Genomic DNA, 23,670 nt, shown 5'->3' with positions numbered 1-23,670 from the left:
TTATACAATTTTAGTACAGTTTATAAGATTGAATATACAGATATTCAATCTTGTACTGAAATTGGCATATTGTATTGTTGATTGTAGAGTTTCTGAATATGTCCACTACGGCTGTTGCATTCTAAGTTTAGGGTCATATCTATTCGATGCAATTTGTTGTATACAGGTCAGTATACAATGGAAAGTGGAAACCACTATGAACACTATGATTGCTGCTATTACACCGCGTAGACGGGCGACAGAAATGTCTCGCGACCCTCTGGTCGGAAATTTGTATGGAGATACTTTAAGTGCCGGGAAAGGACATAGGATACTATCTAGGAAATATGTACGGTTCCCGCGAGATAAACTTTAACGCAACAGAGTTGCAGGAGTCATCTTGTTCTTAATATTTATTCAAATAATGCATATTATTCTGCAGTACGAATTCGCGTCAATAAATGCGTGTTGTACCATCGAAGAAATTGATTCATACGCAGTTGACAGACCTACGTTTGGTCGGATAATGTCAATTCAATGTTCGTGATGTATCGGCTAGATTTGACGTAACGCGACCAAATTACGTAGGGCCAGACCACAACAGTGCGTTGCGGTGTCGTATCGCAAAAACAACATCGCACTGAAATACGGTGCGTTGTCACAACGCAAAAATATCATCGGATATCTCGCTGTCGCGTCGCAAATTTCCACGATGCGTTCTGCGACGTCGTAGATTTTTACGATGCGACGCCGCAACGCACTGTTGTGGCCTGGCCCTTATATCCGTAAACTGCCTATGAACCAACTTCTCTGATATATACCTTTAATTTTTGGTGTGCAATTTATAAGCAGAATATGTGGGCGACGGAGACATTTGTCGCCCGTACGCGCAGGCCCAAAGAATTACGTTACAATGAGGTCTACCGCGCTCTGCTGTGTCATTTACATAATTGATACTGTAACTTCTTGTATACAAAGTACAAACGCTTAGTTTCATTAAAATGTAATTACTTTAGCCTCTATACTTATTGCTCAGAATATCATTATATTGTTACAAGCACAAAAATAATTAATGGCTAAGAATATAATTACTATCCAAAGTTCCGAAGGCCGGAAGAACAGTACTGAAAAGTAGGCTATACAATAGGGAACGTCCTGGAACTATATGATAGGTATGTAAATTATTGTAATATCCTTAATATGATGTTAGGATATAGATCAAGTAAATAGTAAGTAAAAATTTCGGATTGGCAACACCAGTTCCAAGCCCCTCCGTTGCGCAAGTTCACAATGTGGGAATGGTAAAGAGGTTGAGAACAAAAAAAAAGAAGAAAATAATTATTGTATTTATTGTTATTAATTATAAGATTAAATTTTATCATATCAGTAATACACGTATAAATTGTCAAATACATCATTTTGAATAGCATCCAAAATTCAATAGGATATGTTCCTGCAATGTTTTCACGCATACCCATACTACGTGGCCTACTTTTTAAGATTTTTTGACCCCCCCCCCCCCCCTTCAATTGTTCACGTGGTATTGACAAGAATAATTTTTAATCATTTTGTAAGTAGAAAGAATATCTAGCAAATGAAAATAATTTGACTCATGTTTGTGTTTATTAAGAGGAAACACTAGGGCAGTTTTTCCATACAAACGTTTCCCGCCCCCTGTTTCCTCCCTGGATAATGCCGGTAGAGTATTTTTTTCCTAAATATCTAATATCTATGGCCACTATTAGCATGCCCCTATGTTTTCAGTCTTTTTATAATATAATTATAAAAAAAGATATGAGCGTTCAAAAACCAAAAATGACGATCAGCAAAAATACATTAATACCCAATAGTTTGCCAAAAAGAAATACTTGAAACTAATATTAATTAAGATATACTATACAAGGTGTGACAAAACTAAGTGATAATACTTTAGGATGTGTGATTCCTTATATAGTGAAAATAGCAGCGCTGAATGAGCAAATTTTTTTCACTTTTGTATGGGCAAGCGCCCCAGTGTAACGAGTTTCTCCATACAAAAATGAATAAAAAATTTGGTCTTTTAGCGCTGCTACTATCACAGTGAACTCTATGTAAGGAACACATACACACCCTAAACTATTATCACTTAGATTTATGTATAAAATATATAATAATTATAATAATAGTCTAAAATTACAATAGAACAATGAGAGAAATTAATTTCTAGGCAGATGGCGGACACAGTAATTAGGTCGCGTTTAAAGTTAAACCCAACGGACAGATCACAATTAACATTGAATTGACATGATCCGACTACATGACGTTGGTCTGTCATCTACCTAGGAATCAATTTTCTCGATGGTACATACTAGCTATTTTAGTCACGACTGTAGTTCAAATTGTAATCGAACACCAAATATAGTAAATGATCACCAAGCTTGACAGCTTCACCAAACTTCAAAATGCCTGACAAGTAACAACAGTGCCTGTTTTTTTAATGGCTGTTGGCTATAAATAACCATAATAAATGCCAGTGTCAAGTATTAAATGGCGAGGAAAAAAAAAAATCGTACGACGTTTCTCTCGGCGAAATTGACTACGTGACAAAACTCTAGACCCCCCCTCCCCCCTCTCGTGACCGAGCGTAGTATTTTGAAGAAAATGGGTCACGTAGTATGGGTATGTTCCCCTAGACCAGCAGAGACAGTAAACAAAAAGTTTTGTTTGACGTTAATCGTCATTCGTAATTCGTTAATATTGTGAGTTGTGACGTGTGCAACATGTCCGATTTTAGTCGAACTACTGTATGGCCCCGCTTCATTGGCCCGCGACAGACGCGCGCGACCGACGACTGTCGCGGACGTGTCTAATTCTTGAAGTTATATTAACTTCAAGAATAAGACACGGGCCTCGGAAGCGGTGCTATACATTTTCATACACTGACTGTAATTGTCGCGAGCGGCCGACGACAGTCGTAGGCCGCACGCGGCTGCGATCGATCGCGATGCACGGATGCTAGTGGCACACTCTGCTCCGACGTTTGCGTATATTCATTTGCCCTATTGCTCTAGTTTCTACATGACATATCAGAGGTTGCGCGTTGCCAGCTCCTTGGCCATGGACTTAAGCTTCTGTCTATCGATCTTGGCGGTGGCGGTGAGCGGCAGCTGCTGCACGAACCTCACGCCACCTCGCAGCTGCTTCGAGTCGGAGAGGTGCTCTGAAAATAACGCAGGGTTTTTTGAAAATAACGCAGGATTTTTTTTTAAATAACGCAGGGTTTTTTGAAAATAACGCAGGATTTTTTGAAAATATCGCTGGGGTTTTTGAAACATGCATGCATCACTTTTTAGCAGTACCCTCGGACAAAATATTGTGTAGTGAAGATTCATTAAACATGAGCAATAGCAGCCATGAATGTAAGTATTACACGGCGGACCTCCGACCGATGTCCGCCGGTATACGCAATTCGGTTTTGTTATGTCAAACCCAACCTGGACAGATTACAACCAACTTTGAATTAACATAAACCAACCAAATGACGTAGGTCCGTCGACTGCTTAAGAATCAATTTCTTCGATGGTACAATTTTCGTCTGTTGCATCATGCATGGCTGTTGCACACAAAGACTATGTAAACTACTTTTAACAGTTGCACATAGCAAAATTTTTAATTTAAAAATATTTTTGGGTCCTAATGACTCCGGGTCTATCTTACACGCAGAGTATACATTTAACCCAGGTCCTGGATCTCATCAGCGCTAACAGCAGCTCCAGGTCACGCCCTCCAGCTCCAGGGGGAGATCTGGTGTATGTAGTTAGCACCGGCTCATACCTTTCACCAGGTCCTGGATCTCGTCAGCGCTAACGGCAACTCCAGGTCGGGGGACGACGAAGGCGACGGGCAGGTCGCCGCAAAGCGCGTCCGGCACGCCCGACACGCCCACCTCGTGCACGCCCGGGTGACGCTGGATCACGCCCTCCAGCTCCAACGGGGAAATCTGGACAATACAAAAACTAGGCCTTTACATCCGTTATGGATTAGGAGGATACAGTATTTTTCAGAGCGAAGTAACCACTCCTCAAATACTGTAGTGCCAGGGACAAGATTTTTTAAATGTCCGTATGTTTGCCCAAGCGCATACGGCATTCTCGCATCATAGTCGGCCTAGTCCAGAGGAAAGAACTAGTCAATACGTCTGGGACCAACTATGTGCGGGTTTCCTTACTATGTTTTCCTTCACCGTACGAGCGTCCGTCCGTATAATGTACTTGAGATCAGAAAATGTCTCATAGGTACACACCTTCACCCGGGTTCGAACCTGCACCCTCTAAGAGTGCGTACCAAAGGTCTACCCATTAGGCCACGGACGCTCCTGGACAATACAAATACAAGCACAAATAAAAAAATACGTGTCGCACTCGGGGACTGCCGCGATAAAGCTGCATAGTATTTTTATAAAACTACGTCGGTCGCTAACACCAACCTGGTAGTTTCTATACTTGAGCATCATCTTGTGTCGGTCGACATAGTAGAAGTAGTCGTGGTGGTCGCGGTACATGATGTCGCCCGTCCGCAGCCATCCATCCACGAGAGTTTCCGCCGTCTCCACCGGCCTCTTGTAATACCCCTGGCAAATAAATATTGGAGAGCTTTTTACCAACTTCTCATATAAGGGCAAATGCTGTCCCTCTTTAAATCAATCTCGAGATTAACGTAAAAATATATTAAATGTCCAGACTCCAGACAAATAGTTTTGTGCGAGAGTGTTTAATTTGGATGAAATTTGGTATGGAGCTACCTACTTCGGTTTCAGAACAAAAACACCGGATAGTTTCAATTGTAAGAACAATGAACATACGCGTGATATACATCAGTTTCAAGTCCTTATCACAAATACGAATTTCTATTTGTGATACTTGAAACTGTATATGTGCGTAAAAATTAAAATGTTACCTTGCACACTGAAGGTCCCCTCAGCCACAGCTCGCCGGGAGTGTTGGGTTCAGTCACGTCTTGCAACGTGTCTACGTCTACGAGCTGGAAAGCAAAACAATAGACATTATAAGCAATAGATCATATTATTCAAATGTTCAACTCTACTAATTTAACACTTATGAGGCCTCAGCCCCGAAATCAGCGGCCAGCGGGGCGGGAGCGGTAGCGGCGGCGCGGGAAGCCGTCTAGTACGCCGCCGCCGCCGCCGCGCCGCCACCGCCCCGCTGCGGCCTGAAAGATAGCCCAACACCAAGTAAGCGGGAATGAATATAATATATCTGTCTGTCCATCATAGACCATAAACCGGCGGTCTAAACATGTTTTAAAAGTCTCATGGTTTGACCCTCACACGCGATTCAGACCGCATGGTTTCTAGTCTAGGATGGACGACAGATATATTATATTCATTTAACCACAAACATTAATCGCCAAACTGCGAAGCGATTGAATCACATCAATCGAAAATATTCCCTATCCGTGACGAATCCGCAGGACCCTTAAACGCAAAAAGGCTAGTAATAATAATAATCAGAGTACTTACTCTATAGTCCAAATGGCTAGCGACTTTACCGAAGGACGTCGTTACAGCGGGGTCGAAGAAGAACGCCGCGCCCACCTCGCTCTGACCGTACAAGTTCACTAGCTGCGTCTTCGGCGATATGGTCTGAAATCATAGATATAAGTAGACATAGTAGTACATAGAGATCATTTGACAAGAGATTATCGATTTCCGTTAGGTATATTAACTTTATGGAATTAATAGCCCTGCCTTGTTAAGTGACAGTTGCAAAGTTCAGACATTTTCGCTCTTTTGACAATGTGATCTAAGTGCCACAAGATCTTTAAGACTTTCTAACATGTGACAAAAAATACTAAGTACTACCAGGATCTGATGGCAATTTTGGATGGCAAATTTTCAAAAAATATTATCAAAGTCAATGGATAAAATTTTATATTTGCATTGAGTTTTTTTCATATAATATCACTGTATTTGCATGTTGTTAACGCCTCCGTGGTCTAGTAGTATGGAGCGCGGCTCTTGACTCGGAGGTCGTGGGTTCGATTCCCGCGTTGGAAACTTGTTATTTCCAAGTTTGGTTAGGACAATGCAGGCTGATCACCTGATTGTCTGACAAGTAAGATGATCCATGCGTCGGATGGGCATGTAAAAAGTCGGTCCTGCGCCTGATCTCTCGCCAGTCGTGTCGGTCTTCCGTCCCACTGGGTTATGAGAGTAAAGGAATAGAGAGTGCTCTTGTATACTGCGCACACACTTGGGCACTATAAAATTACTCCTCCGTAGCTGGCCTAGTTTCAATGAAATCGGCCACCGTCACCGAAACCGGTGTGGGAGCTATTATTATTATTTGCATGTTTCACACACAGAATCAGCCGCTATAAGGAAAAAAAAGGAACAAAATGTTTTATTACCAATTACCCCAGTATTGCTAGAGTCAATTTATTTTCTCACTTTTTGCCATCAGATTCTGGTAGACCTATACTTACTTTGATATCATCGAAGGACTTCATGTAGGCGGCGCTGCCGGAGGAGAAGATGACGTCGAAGCACGTGACGTCACACTTGTCCGCGTTGCTCAGCAGCAGCGCCACGATGCTGGGCGCTATCATCGTGAACGTTGGCTGACAAATATTACGAAAGCAAATTAATTCTTATTCTTATACATACCATCGGAGAAATGGCCTATGAAAGCTGCCGTCATAAGAAAAAAGGCCGCTAAGTGATTTTCGCGATTTTCAGGTTTTAAGTCCACTGAAATTAGTTCAGTGGACTCAAAACCTGAAAATCGAGAAAATCACTTAGCGGCCTTTTTTCTTATGGCGGCAGAAAGGCAGATATACCATCAGAGAAATTGATTCCTAGGCAGATGGGAGAGCTACGTAGTTAGGTCGCGTTACGTCAAACCCAGCCGACAGATCACAATTAACATTGAATTGACATGATCCGACCAAATGACGTTGGTCTATCAACTGCCTAGGAATCAATTTCCTCGATGGTACCTACGTAATTTCAGGTTTGACTGCAATGACAGCTGTTGACAAGACAATTGTAACAAAAGACCCTACATAGCTCCACTCGAGGGTAGGTAGGAAAGTGTCAGGAAACTCCCATTGACAGCTTTCGAACACTATATAGTTTTCATTGTACTGTCATACATAACAATGTAAAAAAGCAAAACTAGCTTAAGCGGCGGCAAATAAATGCCGGATAGGCTATCCACAAGTTATCTGACAGAGACCTGATGGAGGATAGAGTATCCATCAGATAAGTTGTGGATAGCCTATCCGGCACTTATCAGGAAGTGATGGAAAAGGCCCTAAGTACATACTTAGGGCCTTTTCCATCACTTTACAACAATTATGGACTAAAATATCACGCTTAGGAATTATTTAAACTTAAAGTCAGTAAATAAAATATATTATTTCATTACTTTTTAAAGTTGTTTGGCGGGGTTTTTTTTAAATTTCTTAATTTAATATTATGATTATGTTTATGGTCACATACTTACATAAGTATGTGACCATAAACATACCAATGCTAGATCTACAAATACACACATACCCGATACTTATTGACGAGGTGGAAGATATGCTCCGGTGTTGTCTGCGAGGAGGTGTGGAGGCGCGTGTGGCGCAGCACGGGGGACAGCACGAACTGGAAGATGGCGGAGTACCACTGCAGAGGAGACAGGGCGAGCGTCAGACGAGTGGGGGTCGGGAACTGCTGGAATAGGTTCCTGAAAACAGTTTAAGTAACTTCATTGTCGAGCAGTAAGCGAGCACTCACGATGGAAAACGTTCCTGAAACATTTAAGTAACTTTAACAAGTAGTAAGCGAGATTTTATGGGTTTCGTAAAAATAATATTGGATTAGTATCGGATAATATAAGTGTGGTGACTATGCCATGGGCAAATAAATCTTTAATGCTGCTTTCGTTATTCTTCGGGCGTAGATATATATTTGTTTGGCTGCAGATTTTAATTTTTTTCTTCTAAATTTAATGCTGAAGGGGGCTACCCCTTGACCTTTGTATTCATAAAATATTACTTTAACATAATTTATTTAGTTTTATTTAGGTAAGTATATTGAGTTTGAGTTGAGTTTATGGGTATGACATAAAGCAACCAGAAGAAATAGCAACTCTAATCACAAATGTTAAATTCAGCACTTTCACTTAATTAAGCAACTGAAACAAATATCTCAGGTGATGAATCACAACTGTATGTCAAGTAATTCGAAAGTTGACTTACCAGAAGTATGGTAATCCTATTACAAGATTCTTGTGGGAGGCTGATATCGACTTGGCCGATCCCGTGGAACCGCTGGTGGATATCAGCATCGCCAGGGTCTCGTCAGGATCAAAATCTACTGCCCTGGAATTGAAACAAGTTTTTTTTTTACCCAGCGTCAGAAAGCTATTCGCTATTAGCTTTGTCCACACTGTGCCTTTTTCTGTTCGTCAAGGGCATGCGTTATAGCGCAGTCAACAGCGAACGTGAGGCACGCCCGCGACGCAAACTTCAAAAATGACAATATTGGCGTTGCGTTCCTTGACGCATTCAATTATTGAATGCGACGATATGAAAGTTGATGACGAAAATTGAAGATGAAAGTGCACAGTGTGGAGTGTGGACATACCTATTACTCTATATAGACATAGAGACTACATAGGCTTAATATGCTTTCTATTAAAGTCTCAACTTGAATGAACATAAGTAGGTATAATATTATATCACTCCTACAAACTACTTAATATTGATTAAAAAACTTATGAAAAAAACAATAAAAATGTGTAATGAACTCTTATAATATTCCTTTATTTTATTTACAAAACACCTACAGAAGGAACTAAGTCGTATTATTTTACCGGTTGCTAATTATTTTTTAAATCTTTATAACTTAGATTGGTCTTCGGGTGCGGCCCTACGACTGTATAGAAAAAACATATTCCTGAATGCGGCAACTCAATATTGTAGTGTGTGTAAAACAATGCGCAAATATTGTCATGTGCGTAAATAATTATTGGGTTGCCAAATACGTGACTGGTGCCCGATCAATGGGGAAAGAAAGAAAATTGGAGCTACGAGTAGTTAGATAAAATATCACGTATTGTGCAATATTATTGACCATCTAGGGTTGATATTGAACGCGCCCGCCTTTCAATCTTATTGTCAAATAAATTAATATAATTTTATTTAAGATCAATTAACATAATATTATTGTCCATATATGATAGAGATGTAAACACTAAAATACTATCTAAAATATACAGATATATTATAATATATACAAACTTTAAATATAAAACTATAAAAAGAAAAACTTGCCCAAGTCGTCCCCATCTGGCAGAGTGCCCAGCAAGCTGACAGCATTGCCACGTTGGATGGCAATTGCTATCCGCTGTGCCAGGTAGCTCCCAGCTCTGGGGTCTCGGGTGGCTTCAACAAGCTTCTTAGATATTCCTCTAAAAAGCTTATGTGCCCCCGGACCCCATGCACCTAGAGTTTCCACCCCAAACGGTTCAAATATAAGATCTCCGCTGAGGTTCTCATATTTGCGCCGCTTGAGGTTCTCTGCTTGGTTTGCGGCTGCGCCCGCACAGCTCGAGGTGCTCTGAATATGGGACGAGGCGAGTGTGTCGACACAAGTAGCGTCCCACACAAGGGCCCGACCCACATTCCAGGGCACCAGGGTCATTCCATCGGGTCTCTTGCCATCGTCGCGCGCCAAACCGGAGGGCTCCAGTATCGCTGGCACGCCGGCAGTGACAAGAGCCCGACGAATGAGGTCATTCAGGTTGTGATGCCGTGAAAAGCGTCCGGCACTTCGCGAGCAGCACAACCCGTGGTGACCATAGCTGTCAACGCGCGCGCCGCAAACACACTGATGGGGGACGACATGGGGGACACCAAGACGCAGGGCAGTGGCAAGACGGAATGTATTACGGTCCAGCAATGTTCCTGTGTTTTTAGATGGCAGTGCCTGCAGCCAAGCTCCCGACTCCCACCTCTCCACGGCCAAAAGTCGAGCCCGTTCTACGGCGCTGGTAGACGTGTTAAACAGTTTATTACGCACCAGTTCGCAGATGGGCTCGTCCCAGAGCCTTTGGGAAGATGTGTTCTTGGGAACCTCGCTGCCGGCACTAGCAATGTCCCAGGCATCCTTGGCCTCGTCCGCAAAGGGAATGACGAATGGGCAAGATGAGGGCTCTAAAATTTTGGCTAATTTTGTTAAATTGTTCAATAATATTATTGTTCAATGATTTTTCACAATCAAATTAATCGTCATAGGGACCCACTCAATGTAATATGGGGGCCCGAAAGTACCCCAGCCAAGTCTAGATTTAAAACTTACTTAAACTCGTCTACTGGCTCCTTCTTTCCATTTTCATTGAGCATTTCCTCGAAACTGATAAACTTTTCAGTATTTCCGAACGTAACAATTTTTGAGTCGACGTTCGCTGCTGCTAGTGCCTTCTGAATTTCTCCCCCCTTGTCAGGGAGACAAAACACAGCCTTAGGCGTCAGTAGTGTGAACAGGTCTCGCATTTCATCTAAAAGTTGAAAGGTATAATTTAGGTTTTCAACATAGGTATCATACTTAAAAATGAATAGTAATAGAGCACTAATATTTGCTCCTGGTAGTAAATTGACATATACAGTGTGTAACAAAAATAAGTGATAATACTTTAGAGTGTGTATGTGTTCCTTGTAGACAGTTCACTGTGAAAGTAGCAGATCTGAAAGACGAAATTTTTTTTTCACTTTTGTATGGGCAAGGCTCCGAGCGTCACGAGTTTCCCCATACAAAAGTGAAAAAAAATTTTGGGATTTCAGCGCTACTACTTTCACAGTGAACTCTCTATAAGGAACACGTACACACCCTAAAGTATTATCACTTATTTTTGTTACACCCTGTACATATACGTATGTATTACTGCAGAGGTAGATGTGATATCTAATAGACGGCATTGAGCTGCGTTATATCTTATATCTTTAAACGAGCAATTCTTGTATATATATATATATATATATATATATATATATATATATATATATATATACACAAGAATTGCTCGTTTCGATAAATCGATCTAGCTAGGAATCATTTTCAGAAAATGTCTTTTTATTCGTGTTTTATCGATAATCAATAACCTGAAAAATATGACTCTTCCTGACATCTATTGGCGAATAATAATACTATTTTGTAAGCAACTTATTGTTTTAACGACCAGCAAATGGCATTATTAAGTAACACGAAGTCAATGAGTGTTTGCTATACCGAGCAAAACTCGGTCATCCAGGTACTTTATTATATTATCGCTGAGAGTAACGCCTCCATGGTCTAGTGGTTAAGAGCGTGGCTCTCGACTCGAAGGTCATCGGTTCGATTCGCGTTGGAAACATTAATATTATTTCCAAGTTTGATTAGGACAATGCAGGCTGATCACCTGATTGTCTGTAAGATAATCCATGCGTCGGATGGGCATGTAAAAATCTTTTTGACTGGCGAGAGATCGGGCGCGGTCCTGCGCCCGATCTCTCGCCATTGTCGTGTCACCATCGTGTCGGTCTTTCGTCCCACTGGGTTATGAGAGTGAAGGAATAGAGAGTGCTCTTGTGTACTGCGCACACACTTGATCACTATAAAATTACTCATGCGTACCTGGCCTGGTTTCAATGAAACTGGCCACCGTCACCGAAATCGGTGTGGGGAGTATTATCGCTGATAGTATAATAAGGTCCAGTAATGCAGTTGGCGTTTATTTCACGGTTTACTTACTGACACCCAATCCAAGGTCCACGCAGGCTACAGCAACCCCGAGGTAGAAGGCGGCGTACATGGGTACGCAGACGTGGATGTTGTTGGGCGCCATGATGACGATGACGTCACCGATACCGAAGCCTCGCCGCTGCAGCACGCGGGCGAGCCGCACCGACCTGGCGAGGACGGAACCACATGTCTCCGTCTCCCCGGTGCCACCGTCTATCTGTATACCAGCAGGGCGATTCACGATTCCCGGTCGACACGGATTCGGAAACTTTCACGTGCGGCCATTGGTCCATGCCTAGCGCGGATGTTGATGTTGCGCGGATTATGGATGTCGCGTGATGAAGTTTCCAAATCTGAGTCGAATTACGCACCACAGTTGCGTATTATAACTATGTTTGTAAATTAAAAAGGTCTCTTTAAATGGATTAAAATTTAAAACAAGTTCCAAGATGTTGGAACAACAAGTTCAAATCTTGTTATATTATGTCAATGACATAATATAACAACTTAAACAATTAATATAATTTGCCAATTTATAATTGTACTAAAATATTTTTTTTGTATGTCGATGACATAATATAACAAGTTATAATTAATATAATTTGCCAATTTATAATTTACTAAAGTTAATTTGTTGTTATATGTCGGTGACTGTATATTATAACAACTTATAATTATAATTAATATAATTTGCCAATTTATAATTGATTTAGGGCCCTGATCCACAGATTAAAGACATGGACGTACGGATGCCGCGGGCAATATCTAGCAAGAAATTATTCAACAGTACTGACGAACAGACATTTCACTTTATATTTACAGATACAGTAGTGCTAAAATAACTGGATTCCGATTTCCGGCAATGGATCAGCACTATATATTATAGCCCGGAGCCGCAGCTGCAAATCTAAACCGCTGTTTCAGCAATTTAAAATCCTTCCACTAGCCTGTTTGTATATACTAGAATCATGTCTTTTTGTAAAGAAGCATGATTTTCTATTTGAAAATAAAGACAATAAAGAAACCAGAAACAAAAGAAAAAAAAACAAAATAAATATACCTACACAAAAATCAGCATTAAATAGCAAAAACGCTTACTGTATGACAATTAAAATTTACAATAACCTACCAGACAATTTAAAAAATGACAATAATAGTTATAATAAGTTCAAGAAGGATCTATTTGAGTGGCTATTAAAAAAATGCTACTATTCAGTACAAGAATATTTCAACGATATAGCAGTTGCAAATAAATTTAAACTAACTTTAAATATATAGAATAGGTAAGTATATGACACATAATATGACAACATTTGATTGGATCTAGATTATTTTTTTTAAGGCTAAGGATGAATTTATGACATTATTATTAAGTATATATTTTTATCTTTATTTATGACATTAATATTATATATTTTTATCTTTTATTTTAGCGATAATAGGACATTATAATTAGCATAGAATTAATTTATTGATATAGTATGAAATAATACCGACATATATGTGAATATGACTCTTGTGGGCCTGACATTAGTTTAATAATAATTATACCTCTGTACTATTTAATTGTTTTTGACATATTATACTGTAATTATATATATATATTTTTTTTATATAAATGGAATTTGAAAACTTGACCTCATCATCTGACATTATAATTTTATTTTATTACATTTTTAATCAATTAATAACAATTTTATACCTTTATCTCCCTATACTGTGTAGTTATGACATTATTATTTTAATCTGTAAAAGTGTGACTGTAATTTGAATTGAAGTGGACCTGTATACTGGATAGCTTTCCTTCTTTAACTTCCATTTTTAATAGGTATCTAGAGTGCTGAAAAGTAAAAAACTAAAATGAGATAAAACATTCAAAACAAAAAACACTAAATGAGGAATTATAATATTATTATGGTAATTTAGGTTAAGTAGGTAGGTACCTGTGTTGTTTGCACCACGTGTAAGAACCAAAATGTATTTTGATGAAGCTACAAGTATGTACTAAGCTTTATGATTTGAGAGCTGAAAATAGAACAAAACACTGATAAGTGAAAAACCTAGGACATATGTATAACCATGTATAACCCAGAACAATAAGTATAAATAATATGTTAAATACCTTAATTGTGTACACCTGATATAAGCAAAAAGATTATTTGCATTTGGAGAGAATAATATTGTTTCTGTTTCCAAATTCAATATACATATTGGGATATTATTAGGTTTTACGAATCACGTGTTTGTGATACAACACAATGCCACGTAATATGCCATCCGCCATATTATTTTATAACCACATAACCTCCATCATCCATGATTGTAAAGTTGACACGGAATTTTAGCTTCTCCTCCTTCGTCTTGTTATATTGTGTTTTTTTATTTTACTTTTTTTTTATTTATTTTTAAATACTATGACGTAACTATCAAATGACTTTAATGTATGTTTTTGACTTTACTGTTATAATATTATGTTAAAATATGTAATAAGATCTTTTAAAATAAGACGTAGTTACTTAAGGCACGTTGCATGTTAATTAGAATAAGATCTAAAAAAAATGTTTTGAAATAATAATTAGACAATATTTCCACGCCAATGAGGCAGAAATTTTGATACCATACATAAATATTAAGAACCATTGTTAAACAAATTTCCTGGAAATAAATACTATTCTATTCTATTCTATTCTATTCTAAAGTACTTACCTACTACTTTTCTACACGCATTTAAAAAATCTATTATTTAACTAAAGATTTAAAAGGTGGTAAAGAAAAAAATTGCTATTTTTTATACTTTGAGGAGAACATTACATCACTGTTGTTTATCAAACCGCTATCAACCGACTATCAAATAGTTAATATTATACTAAAAATTTTATTGTTTATTTAGGCATAAAAATCTATTAATAGCTTAAGGAAAATGTCTACAAAACATTCCCAAATGTCAAAGATTACCATAACAGTTAACAATTATTCGTTAAGGGTTATAACGTGGTTATAACAATATTATTGAAATAGGCCTTAAGAAAACAAAAAATTTTAAAATTTACAAAATTGATGACATATTTTTGAAGTTAAAATCGGCGTAGCTGGGCTCTACGAGCCTTCTACACACGTAGAGAGTCTACGCGTATATGGCTACAGGCTACGAATAATAAAAACTAATGAAAAGTATTACGTAACTCCCATACTATCACCGTTTTAAAGGTTCCTTTAAAACACACACACACACACACACACACACACACACACACACACACACACACACACACACACACACACACACACACACACACACACACACACACACACACACACACACACTCACACACACACAAGCATCCTCTGCTGATAGTATAGTTTTTTGGTTCTTTAGTTTTAGTTATATCTAAATTATTGTATTTCATCAGTCTATATCCACTGGATATGGGCAACTCAGATAGACTGGATATTATCCAGTCTATCTGAGTTGCCCAATTCCTATGATCTATTATATATTTCGTACATAATATAATAATAATAATAATATCTATGGACGCTTCACACCACGTCAGTCTGGCCCCGTGCTAAGTACCTAAGGACTTGTGTTACAGGTACCAGACAACGGAAATATATTTAATACTTTTATACTATACATATATTTAAGATTTTTATTATATTATACACATCCAGAACAATGAAAACTTTTTGTTCCGTCGGCGGGATTCGAACCCGCGACCCCCGGCTTGAGCTACCAACGCGCTCACCACTGAGCCACAGAGGTCGTCATATTGCAATAAGATCTTTGTTGTGGTTTTTCAATTGCAGCACTGATTAACGTTTCGATTACAACAACGCTTTGCACAATCAAGCAAATATAAATGAAATAAACTAATTCACGTTCCAATTAGGCTCTAGCACACTTTGGCGTTGTGTGCCTCTTTGTCGTATTACCACAGTATAGCAATATTAGTCCCTATGTCATATTGCTATACTGTGATATTACGCTCTTCAATTGGAAACATTACTGTGATATTATATTAGAGTGGTGGAGCTAGATATACCACTACTTTACTATGTATTAGATGACGCCCGCAACTCCGTTGCGACATAATTCGTTTATCGCGCGGAAACCGTACATTTTTCCGGGACAAAAGTATCCTTGTCCTTTCCCGGAATTCAAAGTATCTCCATGCCAAATTCCAGAAAAATGGTTTAGCGGTTTGGGCGTGAAGAGGTAACACAACACAGGACAGACAGACAGACGGACAGACAGACACACTTTCGCATTTATAATATTAGAACGGAAGTATAGAATGTTTACATACCTGCAACAAAAACTCCGGGTCCTCCTTCAGACCCTGAAGGATGAGCTTTCCCAGGTGGTATCTGTCGCTGGGTATACCGGTCTTCGCCACCAGTCTACACGCCACCTCCGTCATGTATATATGGATGGCGTCTGAGGGCCGGTTGGTCGCCATACTTCTTGACTACGGCCGGAAATTATACAGCATGACTGGTGAGACATGTTCAATACTCGGGGACATGATATTTGGCTATCATATTAGTTGAAAAAGTCAAACACATCGATGAAATTAAAAAAAAAAAGATACATACGTGTACTTCCATCTCTCACATATGCATCCTAAACGTGGATATTCAAGAAACAGACGAGAAACAAAGTAGCAACAACACAGAGAGCGATGGAAAGAAGCATTTTGAATCTAAGACTTAGGCACAAAAAAAGAAACGCAGACATTAGGAAAGCAACAAAATTTATAGATGCTTTAAAGGGCCCATTCACTGCAGGACTGCCGTGCAGTCCTGCCGTGAATGGGCCTTTTTAGAATACAGTAAAAAGCTAAAATGAAAGTGGGCTGGTCATGTTGCACGAATGAAAAATGACAGATGGGAAAATATAACATTGTGGAATGGACCTGTGGGTAAAAGAAGTAGAGGCAGACCGACATACGACAGAAAGATGGCTCGACGAAATTATAAAATCAGCAGGTAAAGACTGATAGATAAGGTAAATGATAGAATAGTCTGGAGAGTGGAGAGACATGAAGGAGGCCTTTACTCTATAGAGAGGTCCTTGATATAGAAATAATAACTTAAAAATAATAATTACATAATCAAAAATAATTGTTTAGAATCATAATATTCTATATTTTGTCAATTTTGATTTATATTATTATTACTATTTTTTGCTTATTATGATTGTTTAATATTACTTTTGTTTTTTAAGTATTGTACAGGGTGCAATTTAACCTTCCTGCCAAATTTGGATATATTGATCCTTGTTAAAAATAAAAATACACGTATTTCTTCTTTTATAATCACTCAGTACTAAAATTTTGAGAAATAGCCTCCGAAAGTTATCCTACCAAACACCACAAAATATGGACACATGCGCGGCCCGGCACCGCCCCGCCCTTCCATTGACATTCTTGCAGTGACGGATTAAGACTAATTGATGCTCTAAGCAATACATGCCAGTGGGCCCCTTATCCGTATCTCAACTAAAATCGGTCTTTGAACCTTTACTCTTCTGGTGCCCCCTCAGACGTGATGCCCTAGGCAATTGCTTAATTTGATTAAGGGCTAATCCGTCACTGCATTCTTGTTATTATCATAAGTTGCGAATTTTCCCTTCATACTTTGACGAACTTAGGACCGTCAAATGTAAAAGACGTAGACAGGTATGTTTAGAATAAAATTAATTGATACACATCAAAAGAATCGAAAATTACAACTTTTTAATTACGAAAAATAAGCACTTTAGAAATTTATAATAAATCTAAGCCACATCCTTTGCATTTAGGCGTATTTAAAAAATACAATTAACTTATGTACACACAACAGCACAACTTTGTCACTTTTAACCTCGTCAGAGGCATGTCTTCGAGGCTGGCTAGGCGTGTGCAGGTGTTGCGAAGTGCGAACTGTCCATAATCCGAGTCTTTGATTGTCTTGCGATTCAGATTCAGGGTACAGCTGGTGCATTCGAGAAGCATCAATCAGCTGTTACGAAGACGAGGAACCCGCTTTACCCCTACGCATAACCGGTCTCGACTCTCGACTGGATATCTGTGCGCAGTGCGGCGCGATGTACTAGCTCGGTCGCAATATCGTAATTATTATTAACTTATGAAGTGACCATTGTGCATCGATTTTTTTTGGGATAAAATATGTTATTGTAAAAAAATTAACACCCTATTTTTTTCGGTTGAATGGACTCACCTAATAATACCTAAGCCCCAAAAAAAATTTGGCAGGTAGGTTTAATTGCACCCTGTATTCTTGTATTGGAATTTTAATTATGCATGTGATTATTTATTATTGTTTAGAATAGAAAAATAATGTTTGTCAAAATTATATTTATCGAGGAAATAAAAGGCTTTATTATTATTATTATTTTATAGAGTTTTCTATTCTCCTTTGAGGGTTTATTCCAAAGTTGCGGGCTTGCGGCCAAACAACTTCAGGTACTTAAGTTATAATGTGTTAGTTAATAGACAAAAACTTTGTGTTGAGGATTACCGCTTTTTGCATGGTGTATGAGAGTGGGTGCATGTTGAGTATTTTCAGGCTAGATTGAAGTGTTATGCAATAACACACTCAACGTAAATAGCACGTGTTTATGGAATTTTCCTACACGTAATTTATTTACAAAGTAATATTTATAGGCTCTTTACTTTGTAAGGCTGTTTAGTGTTTAGTACTCTCTGATAATATTAATTATAGTCTTTACTATAGAGCAGTGTTTATCAACCTGTGGGTCGCGACACCCTGGGTCGTGAAGCTTCTGTAGGGGGTTCGCCAAAGGTCGAGAGAACTATTTCAGAATAAATAAAAAATCTAATATATAAAATTATTCTCGTGTCACAGTGTTTGTGCGCGAACGGCTCAACTGATTTAAATGAAATTTTGTATGTAAGTACATTCATTGGGCCTGAGTATAGGTTTTTATCTACTTTTTAACCGACTTCCAAAAAGGAGGACGTTATAATATGTTAGGCTGTGGATATTTTTTATATTGATACTTCAGTACTAGAAATAATTTATATGGCAAAACAACATTGCCGGGTGAGCTAGCAAAGATCTAAAATAGGAAAATTTTAACAAAAAGCAAATATATTTTTAACATACATAGATTAGGGTAGGTGGAGGGTCGTAAAATGTTTTTTCTTACCAAGGGGGTCGCATCATGGAATAGGTTGAAAAACACTGCTAGAATGCAGAAACAGGTTCTGTACCGTTATGGAGCAAAAATGGGCCAAAATTTTTGTATTTTTTTGTATGGGAGCCCCCCTTTAATTAAAATTTTATTTTAATTTAATTATTAAAGTACACGTATTATTGAAAATTTTGTGAAATTTTTAAGTGCATGTCTATTGATATTATCGATATAGAGCAAAAAAGGGCATAAAAATCACGTTTTTAGTACCGGAGAGCCCCCCTTTAATAAATTTTTTATTTTAATTTAATTATTAAAGTACACGTATTATTGAAAATTTTGTGAAATTTTCAAGTGCATGTCTATTGATATTATCGATATAGAGCAAAAAAGGGCACAAAAATCACGTTTTTTGTATGGGAGCCCCCCTTAAATATAAAATTTATTTAGTATTTAGTATTTGTTGTTGTAGCGGCAACAGATATACACAATCTATGAAAATTTCAGAAGTCTAGCTATAGCGGTTCTTGAGATAGAGCCTGGAGACAGACAGACAGACAGACATACAGACAGACAGACAGACACATTGACCCATTGGGAACGGAACCCTAATTATTTTAAAGAAAAATCTACAATATTATTCTTAAATCCGAACTAAAACTCAGTGGTTGTTTTGTATTTCTAAATACAAATCAAATAAAACACTTACCTACGTACTTTTTGCAAATTCTGTTTTGATTCAGTGTCGATACTGGCCAAAAATTAAAGACGTTAGTGGCACATTATCTACTTTATCTTCGAATTATCTAATGATAAGCCAAAACAATATTATATTGTAAAAGGGTATCATTTAAGTTATCACCAATTTAATTAGTTTTGTGTTTCTTAAATAATAGGGTTTGTCCTCAAAATAGTAGATCTGTCACCAAAATGTAGTCACCAAACAATGCAAAATCAGTTCCACAATAAATCACCTAAAATCCTGAGATATAAGGTCTAGTACCAAATAAATGTTTTTGTATGTATTATAATAGGTGTGTCCTAATAAGTATCCAATTTAAAGAGATCACCAATAAATCATATTATGTTACTAGAAAATTGCATTAATTTCAAATAAAAAATTAGGGTTGTCATCATCGTTTCAACCAAAAGATTCTGCTACTTAACTAGACTCCCAAGGTTCTAAATTTCCACTGGTAGTATAAATTATATTTAAATAAAATTTTTAGCAGAGTAGTAAATAAAACAATTAAAGTCAAAATAATCAATATTTATTGTTTAAAATAATTACCACTGAACAATCAGCGCTGGTTTAAAATAGCTGGCTTATGGCTAGCAGAATAGTAGATAAAACACTTAATTAAAGTTAAAATAATAAAAAAAATATCGAACCTAGTTACCTACTACCCATCGTTGAGGCCGGATTGGTCAATTTTTTAAGCGCGCCAATTTGTCTCCGCCCCTTTGATCATTTTTTCATTAAAATTATAAATTGATGTATTAAATTGGTAACGAATACTATTAATTTAATATCTGAACGAAATAAAATGTTACTACTGTATTGGTGACAAAATATCAAATAAAAAGGAGTCGCAGTCAGGGATCGATAATCGATTTATTTGGTGACAGATCTACCATTCTGAGCACAGAGCTATTATTTAAGTAACAAAACTGTTATTATAAGAACGAAGTTTATATTTATGTAATGCAATATAATTTTATTGGTTATCGATCTCTTATTTTACACATATATTAACATTAATTTGATAATTCATACCTGGGAACAATTTTTGTTTATCTGAGAACGAAAATATTTCGTGGCGATAGATCTATTTATTAGGTGATACAACTTGATGACAAATATAAATTTTGGTGATAGAAAATATAGTTCCCATTGTAAAATATAGGCTGTTTACTCGGCGGGCTACAAAGTATTTCTATAGAAATGTAAACAATTAAATTCGTTTTAGCTATAAATTGGAGAAGGTACTGTAAACAATTTTGCAAAAAAGTATTGATCAAGTCTATAGTAAACTGTAAGTGGGTATATTTTTATTACAACTTACAACAATAATAAACTTATATCGTATAAATAAAACTCGTTAAAAATTCACCAAAATAGAAGTTGCCCTGTTAGCACTACAATTATAGTTATAGAATTAAAGTAAACACTACGGTCACACTTCTTTACCTTAATTTTAAAGCACGATTACTAAAAAAGTAAATAAAAAATAAATAATAAAAATTTACCAATACTACACTACGACGAGTTAGGAGCGGATAATAGCACGGCTTCCGAATTAATGGCCTGTGTATGTATATTGGCGACTCTATCTGTGTAGATAATGATAATAATAAGTTCTATTCAATCAGTCGTTTGGGCAGAGTAGACTGAATTATAGAGTATGCCGACTTAGAACTGATGTTTAAATTTTTAAATTTGACGTATTATGACGAAAATCGTCGCTAGGGTTGTTAACTTGTTACCTACGAATTTAAAACTATGACATATTCGATGGACGTGTTCCTCTTTGGTTTGTGTTTTGGCACATGTGATTAAAATTGTCAGAATCCAATTTTGAAATCTTTATTTTAAATATTTAAAAATAAATTATATAAGCCAGCGCGAGGCACATTCCGTTCATAATCCTAGTGAAACCCGACGAATTTGACAGATATTGAAACCTGTCCGTCTCTTTGCAGTCGAACTACTGGTCGTTATGTCTATTGTGGTTTGGGTGCCCGCGTGCCCGTGTGCAGATAAGCGTGCAGTATGAGGTCAAATATTTTAATTAAATAATTATACATCTTTCCTTGCACTTATTCCACTTTTTTTATATGAAATAAGGGGGGCAAACGAGCTAACGGGTCACCTGAAGCAACTTCCGTCGCCCATGGACACTCGCAGCATCAGAAGAGCTGCAGGTGCGTTGCCGGTCTTTTAAGAGGGAATAGGGTAATAGGGGAGGGTAGGGATGGGGGAAGGGAAGGGAATAGGGGAGGGTAGGGAAGCGAATAGGGGAGGAAATTGGGCCTCCGGTAAACTCACTCACTCGGCGAAACACAGCGCAAGCGCTGTTTCACACCGGTTTTCTGTGAGAACGTGGTATTTCTCCGGTCGAGCCGGCCCATTCGTGCCGAAGCATGGCTCTCCCACGTCTAAAATTAGATTATATTAGATTAGATAAATAAACTTACCTATAATAGATCCTTCACGTGGTCTACTTCTTATCTGTGCCAAATAACAGAAAAATTGCTGCTCCAGTAGTTCGTGAGATAAGCCCTTTCAAATAATTTCCCCCGTTTTTCCATAATTTCCTCCTCTATTTCTTCGCTCCTATTAGTCTTAGCGTAATAAAATATAGCTTATAGCCTTCCTCAATAAATGGTCAATCCAACACTGAAAGGATTTTTCAAATCGGACCAGTAGTTCCTGAGATTAGCGCGTTCAAATAAGCCTTGTCAAATAATCTCGCCCCATTTTTTCCACATTTTCCTCTATTTCTTCGCTCCTTAGCGTGATAAAATATAGCCTATATATAGATGCATTCACACTAACAAACAAACTGCAAATTCTTTTATTTGGTCATCACACTGTAGGTCCTTTGTTAAATCGAAATTAATCGAAAGAACATGTCTGTATTTGTTTTCTATATACGACATCCTGGAGAAAGAACGCTCTGCTCCCCGTGTATTATATTTCTCTATGGCTCTGCTTCACAGATAGTGATCGGCATCGTTAAAAATTAAAAAATCTTTAAGATGGTATAGCAGTTTGGGAAAACATCAACAAGTTTTTTTTCATAAATTACGCAAAAAAACTCACTGCAAGAGGTGTAAGACTCTGTCTTAGACTGCAGTAAGTAAGATTTTAACTGAATACACTCATTCACTAAATGTTCGTCTACGGCATTTGGATAATGCGCCAACCTAAAGATCGGATTTTTTTAAATTTTATTATTGACAATATCGTCTATTGGTTTCAGTTCGGTTGGGGGCCCTCTGTATTCGCGGGGCCCTGGGCTGCAGCCCAAAAAGCCTTATAATAGATCCGCCTCTGCAGTGGGGGGTGTTATAGGTCCGAAATGTTGATTTTGATATTCTTTTTTTGTTTGAAAGCTGACATAATCGAGAGTGTTCTTAGCTCACTTCACAGAAAGTCGTCAGCTCAGTGCTTGAAAATATGAAAGGTTTTTGTAAACTACTTCGTTACACTTATTGACTTATGAGATATTTGGATCGAAGGTTGTTTTAAGGGTTCCGTACCCAAAGGGTAAAAACGGGACCCTATTACTAAGACTTCGTTGCCTGTCTGTCCGTCTGTCTGTCAGCACTCTGTGTATCAAAAACCGCTATAGCTAGACTTCTGAAATTTTCACAGATTGTGTATTTCTGTTGCCGCTATAACAACAAATACTAAAAACAAAATTAAATTAATAATGAAGGGGGGCTTCCATACAAGATACGTGATTTTTTTGGCCTTTTTGCTCAATTTCAATAATGGTAACAATTAGACACTTGAATTTTTTATAAAATCCTTTATTATATGTTTTGCTCTATATCGGTACGGAACCCTTCGTGCGCGAGTCCGACTCGCACTTGGCCGATTTTTTCTACAATCATTTATACTACAAGTGATACGCCTAAAAAAATGCAAAAGGAAAAATTTCCGCCGAATTTATCAAATAGCAATCAAAAAAATAGTAAACAAACACTCGAGTAGTAAACGCCTAGTAAACGAATAATCTGGTTGGAAAGGTCG

The 23,670-nt window shown here is 37.7% G+C and overlaps 1 protein-coding gene and 1 long non-coding RNA gene across 4 annotated transcripts; both read right to left on the bottom strand.

The window, feature by feature from the left end:
• Positions 1–2,977: 2,977 nt before the first annotated feature.
• LOC121728320 (luciferin 4-monooxygenase-like) lies at positions 2,978–21,229 on the bottom strand. Of its 3 annotated transcripts, none has more exons than XM_042116474.1 (12): positions 21,159–21,229; positions 16,057–16,218; positions 11,759–11,966; positions 10,331–10,529; positions 8,227–8,349; positions 7,538–7,712; positions 6,463–6,597; positions 5,498–5,620; positions 4,915–4,998; positions 4,445–4,588; positions 3,793–3,958; positions 2,978–3,178 (listed from the first exon to the last, which is right to left on the bottom strand). In XM_042116474.1, exons 2-12 carry the CDS (start codon positions 16,207–16,209, stop codon positions 3,045–3,047), a joined length of 1,644 nt encoding a protein of 547 aa, XP_041972408.1. In that variant the 5' UTR covers positions 16,210–16,218; positions 21,159–21,229; the 3' UTR covers positions 2,978–3,044. The 3 variants fall into 3 exon arrangements, with proteins under 3 accessions (XP_041972408.1, XP_041972409.1, XP_041972407.1); XM_042116475.1 differs by lacking the exon at positions 21,159–21,229 and adding an exon at positions 19,618–19,726; XM_042116473.1 differs by lacking the exon at positions 21,159–21,229 and adding an exon at positions 16,346–16,372.
• LOC121728326 lies at positions 13,458–14,061 on the bottom strand. The gene is made up of 3 exons (XR_006035781.1): positions 13,872–14,061; positions 13,693–13,774; positions 13,458–13,589 (listed from the first exon to the last, which is right to left on the bottom strand). It is a non-coding gene; the product is annotated as an uncharacterized LOC121728326 (long non-coding RNA).
• Positions 21,230–23,670: the final 2,441 nt, after the last annotated feature.

The sequence above is a fragment of the Aricia agestis genome, chromosome 6, assembly GCF_905147365.1.
Source record: "Aricia agestis chromosome 6, ilAriAges1.1, whole genome shotgun sequence".
Classification (NCBI taxonomy): domain Eukaryota; kingdom Metazoa; phylum Arthropoda; class Insecta; order Lepidoptera; family Lycaenidae; genus Aricia; species Aricia agestis.
The sequence above is the reverse complement of the archived record's forward strand: the minus strand, read 5'-3'. Positions and strand labels throughout refer to the sequence as shown.